This window comes from Temnothorax curvispinosus, unplaced genomic scaffold, assembly GCF_003070985.1.
Source record: "Temnothorax curvispinosus isolate PA1 unplaced genomic scaffold, ASM307098v1 QBEX01013839.1, whole genome shotgun sequence".
NCBI classification, from domain to species: domain Eukaryota; kingdom Metazoa; phylum Arthropoda; class Insecta; order Hymenoptera; family Formicidae; genus Temnothorax; species Temnothorax curvispinosus.
The window spans coordinates 201,628-206,330 of NW_020223619.1; the positions used below are offsets into that span (position 1 = coordinate 201,628).

The following is a 4,703-nucleotide window of genomic DNA, read 5'->3' on the forward strand; positions in this document are numbered from 1 at the left end:
AATCGTAACTCTCCATTACCATTCAATAGTGAGGAAGAAAAAAAAATGAAGCGGCTTCGGTTCGCGGTTTTTGTCCGCGCGGACGCTCCGTTTCCCATAAAAACAGAGCACTTCACTGTGCGCTTCCGTGACGTTAAGTGAAATAGCAGAAAGACGATGGCCCGTAAAATTAATCGTATCTCCAAAAGTAGGGCATGGTGAGGGGAAATAATTTCGCATAATTTCGACAGCTGTTACGCGTTAAAGTAAATTATTAAAACTTTCGTTATTATTTCAATTAACGATATAAGAAGTGTCATATTTTCGATGATGTTTAATCTTTTCATTTTTCATGCGAACTTTTGTATTAATAATAATAAAATTAAAAATTTATAAAAAGGAGATAGGGAGTGAGAGAAAGAAAGAGATTAGAATACTTCTTAAAATGTATATCACAATACGATAATTTTAGTGCGTGTTTAAGATGAAGGTGTAAAAGTAAATTATAATCACGGAGTAATTCTTGAAAAATTAAATAAATTTTATTAGATATTAAATAAATAACGAAATTATTTAATAAGTAAAAATACATAAATTCAAAAATGTTTTTAACACGTATACGCACTAGAATTTCGAATTTCAATTTTAATTTATTGTTTGCAACGTGACTAAAAAGTATAAATTTGAAATTTTATATATAGCTGTCAAATTATTAGAATATGGCTATTCTACATTACATTTATCATATTCTATTACATTTATCAAAATATTTCAATATACTAATGATATAATGAGAAACGTCATATTACAAACTAATAAATAATAAAACGTAATAAACTTTAGACACGTTTGAAATTTAAACGACATTAAATATAGTATACGTTTCGTCTCAAATGCGTTAAAATGTTTAGATAAAGTGATCAGCTACGTCGTTCAGAAGGATAAAAGGGACGAGTAAAGAAGTTAGAATCCGCCACCGTCGTCGAGATAACCGGTACATCAGCGAAAGATACCTATAGGTACCTATATAATATCCAGGTCGTAAACGAACCTTTTATTTTTTTCTTTGAGAGAATAATGCTTTGCGATGTACCGTTACGTCTGCCGAAGAAGGGCCCGAAGAGGGCCGGCAAATATTTCATGAACCGCTTGAACCCTCAGATACAAGGAAGAGGATGAAAGAGAGAATTAAAGTGTTACACGGTCTCTACCTATATCATGTTGGTTCGTTACATGGCTATTATTCAGTTAATCTTCCGTAATGATGACCATCATTACGTAACTTGTCGAAATATCGATAACTGGTAGACATCAGCACATTTGATATTTATATATGAATTTTTTTTATGAAAATGATATCCCACCTAATTAAGCTAATTTCAGAATCAAATAAATCTATGTTATTTAACAAAAAATTTATTCCATTTCAATACTATACATATACTATACTATAATACATATTACTGACAATAAGTTATATTTTAATTGTAAAATATTTTAGTTCTTATTCATATATAAATACCAATATATATATAAATTATTTATATATATGTATGTATATATGTAATTTGATTTTTGAATGGATAATTTTTCCTTATAAGGAGAAATAAAAATCTGACGAAGAAATAGAAAACAGAACTGTCGTCAACTCGTAAGAATATTTTTGGGAGATTTAATCATCCAAACATATTTCACGAGTGTCTCAAATGCGGAAGGATTGCATTGCCAGAGTTCTTCTGGGAAAACGTTGTGACAGGACAATTGGGTCAGAATGTACAATCCGGAAGATAGCTGGAGCTGAGGTTTAAACAGCGATACAGTAGCATTTAACTGTACTCACGAACAATAGTCGTGAAGGGACGTCCCAGAAATGGATGACGGAGCCAAACAAAGGAGCCACGTGCCGCGATCTGTGACTGCTATACACTCGCTACACTTAGTGTCCTATGAGATTTGCGTCTAATTTTAACACCTTATTAAGCCATGGATATGCAATTTCTCCAGCCAAAATTTAATTGGCTATTATTATATATATTCTCACAATTTCTAAAAATTTTCAATATTAAATTTATCTCATTCACTAACAATAAGTCTCATAATTAAACTTCCATTAAGTTTACTCGGAATTTAGTGAATGATACAATTCTGTTCGCATCAAAAGCTTAATTCGCCAACATATATTATTATTAGACAAGTCTATTTTATCTTAGTAAGTTTTGACAAGAGAAAGATTAAATTAAAAATTATTTTTAAGATCTCAGAGAACACTCTGTACAATAATACCTGGATAGCGGTAAAATAATAATAGGTCGAAAATAATAACTTACCCTGTGAGGTGCCCGAAGTAGTCGATGCACAGCGGCAAGCTGGTTGATTAGCGGCAAGGTCGCGCTGAAGGTGTGATCGGGAGGGTTAACATCCGGATAGAGGGTTGGATAACTGAACGGATCGACGTCGTTGAGATACTGCACTTGGCACGTGAAAAACATCTGGCGATACATTTCTTCCCGGCACGGGGACGGCCGGGATTGTTCGTAATTCCTCGTCCCCCGAAAAAGATAAGGTTCACCCCCCGGCCCCCTTTCACGTACACACGACGATTGTGTGCGCACGCCGTGGCGCACTCACGCGATGCGCGAACCGGTTTGTCGTACCGCCGATTTATTTCGATTCGATCTGTCGGCTGAAACGAGAAAACGTCCCTTTACTCTCTGCATGTCTCCTGTTCGCTGCTGATTACGCTTGCTTTTAGTTCTTGCTAAGACCTCGAAACGCATCGTTCTATGAATGACAGTTGCTCGAAGAAAGACATAATCACTTTTCTCGAAATTTGTTTGCTTGTTTGTTTGTTTGTTTGTTTTCCATTAAAATATATAATCTATTGTTAAATATTAAAAATTATAAACTTTTTTTTAACAAGAGTTCAATAATTTACGCATATTGAAAACTAAATTGTTATAAAAAATAATTTTTTCTATATTTAAAAATTAACAAAAAACACTTATAAGAGTGTAAGAAAAATTTCTGTATATAAAAAATGTCTTAATTAAAATTTAGGTAAAGTATGCTCATTGCAAAAATATTTAACCGCCGCTTCTTGACCTTTCTGTGTTGTTATTAGTATACTACTTTCCTTAGAATATAGATCATAACGAACTGTCAGGTATCTACCGATCTATGGATATGTCCATCTGCCTCCGTTCTTACGCTTGCATTTTCCGAGCAATCTGCTAATTGTAGAAAGGTTTTCAGGCACGTAGGAACCGCGACAGAAAGCGCGCATAAAGTACCGTGAAAGTAGCGACGTTAGGATTATAACGATCTAGGACTGCAGTCATCATCGTTAATGCAACCGGTGTCCACGTCGTTTTCAAACGGTCGTTGACCTTCGAGTTTCCTTTCACTCGCTTATCGATTTGTTAACTCAAAGCAGAAAACCAGTGGGAATGCTCTCGTGCCTCCGTTCAAGGCTCCCGCACGTATTTAAGAAAATAAATTTATCACATGTTATTTATGTATCCTCTTCTCACGCATGTGCGAATCGTATGTTTGATGAAACCAATTATGTCGGAGATACGGAATATTTTTACTATATCGATAGAGAGCTTTAATTTATAAAGGCAAGGCGGGCACAGAATTAACATGTTAATTTCTGTTTAATTTAGTTTCATAATTTTTCAATTTAGGTTTACATTTTAAATGATGGAAAACAAGTTCTATTATCTCTGGTATCAATATGATAGAATTATTAATTTTTTTTTGTTTTTAGATAAATCTTCTAATGTAATTTACAAATTAAAAATACATTTTTCGTACGATATGAAAATTGGAGCAACTTCAACCGTTATTATAGGTATAATATCCTCGCGAAATATGTTACAATGGAAATTGCTTCTACTAACAAACGATTATCGAAGTATCGATACTACTCGAACATCTGCTAATAGACTTTACATAAAGTTTGTAGCGGAATGTTGTAGCTACTCGATGTAGCAGTAACTTGCTTGTAGTTAACGAAACTTCAAAAATCTAAATCCCCTAACACTACGATATCTCCGCTGCAACGTGTCACGATTGTACCGGGTGCGCGAGAAGAAATCGCTATAGCTAGCTATGAAAAAGCGCCGCCATACCGGTTTTCGCATGCCATCGCGTTATTATGTATCCTTACCAATAAGAAAATATTAAACGACAATGTCTTTTTTAAATATATTAATATAAAGAAAATATTTCCTCCTGCTACATCGATTGCAGGTTTCGATTAAAAGTCTTATTATTATTTTCGTTCATGAATCAATAAATTTGAGAATAATATACAGATATTAAGTGTCTTAATATTTTTTAATAAAATATTTAATAAAAGGAGAAGTATATATGAAATTAACATATTTGAATATTCAGTATTCTTTCTAATCGAGCAGTGGAAGTTGAAAAATTGTGTAGTCGGCACCTATGCGACATGATCTTTATTCACGCATCATAGACTTCCTTGCGACATCAGACTTGTAAGAGAATCGGCGCCAAGCGCAAAATGAATTCGCGAGATGTCATTATCAGTGTATGCCGACCCGTCTCGTCATCTTTGTTCTCGCATTGTTCTTAGTTGCAAATGGGCCAGCCCTTCTTCGAACCGGCTTGAAGAAAGAAACGGAAAGAGGACAGATAAAGAGAGTGGGCGAGAGAGAGAGAGAGAGAGAGAGAGAGAGAGAGAGAGAGAGAGAGAG

At 34.3% G+C, this 4,703-nt stretch overlaps 1 protein-coding gene across 4 annotated transcripts in view; it reads right to left on the reverse strand.

The window, feature by feature from the left end:
• LOC112464047 (FH1/FH2 domain-containing protein 3) overlaps positions 1 to 4,703 on the reverse strand; it is a 138,059-nt gene that overhangs the window by 128,317 nt on the left and 5,039 nt on the right. For 2 of the 4 annotated variants that reach the window (XM_025030818.1, XM_025030823.1), the window contains exon 2: positions 2,307 to 2,662. The exons of 1 other annotated variant lie outside the window; for it this stretch is intronic. In XM_025030818.1, the coding sequence (XP_024886586.1) occupies positions 2,307 to 2,480 (174 nt within the window). In that variant the 5' untranslated portion in view covers positions 2,481 to 2,662. Of the gene's footprint in view, positions 1 to 2,306; positions 2,663 to 4,703 lie in introns of those variants that run through there. One more of the 4 variants, XM_025030820.1, reaches the window with a different exon arrangement.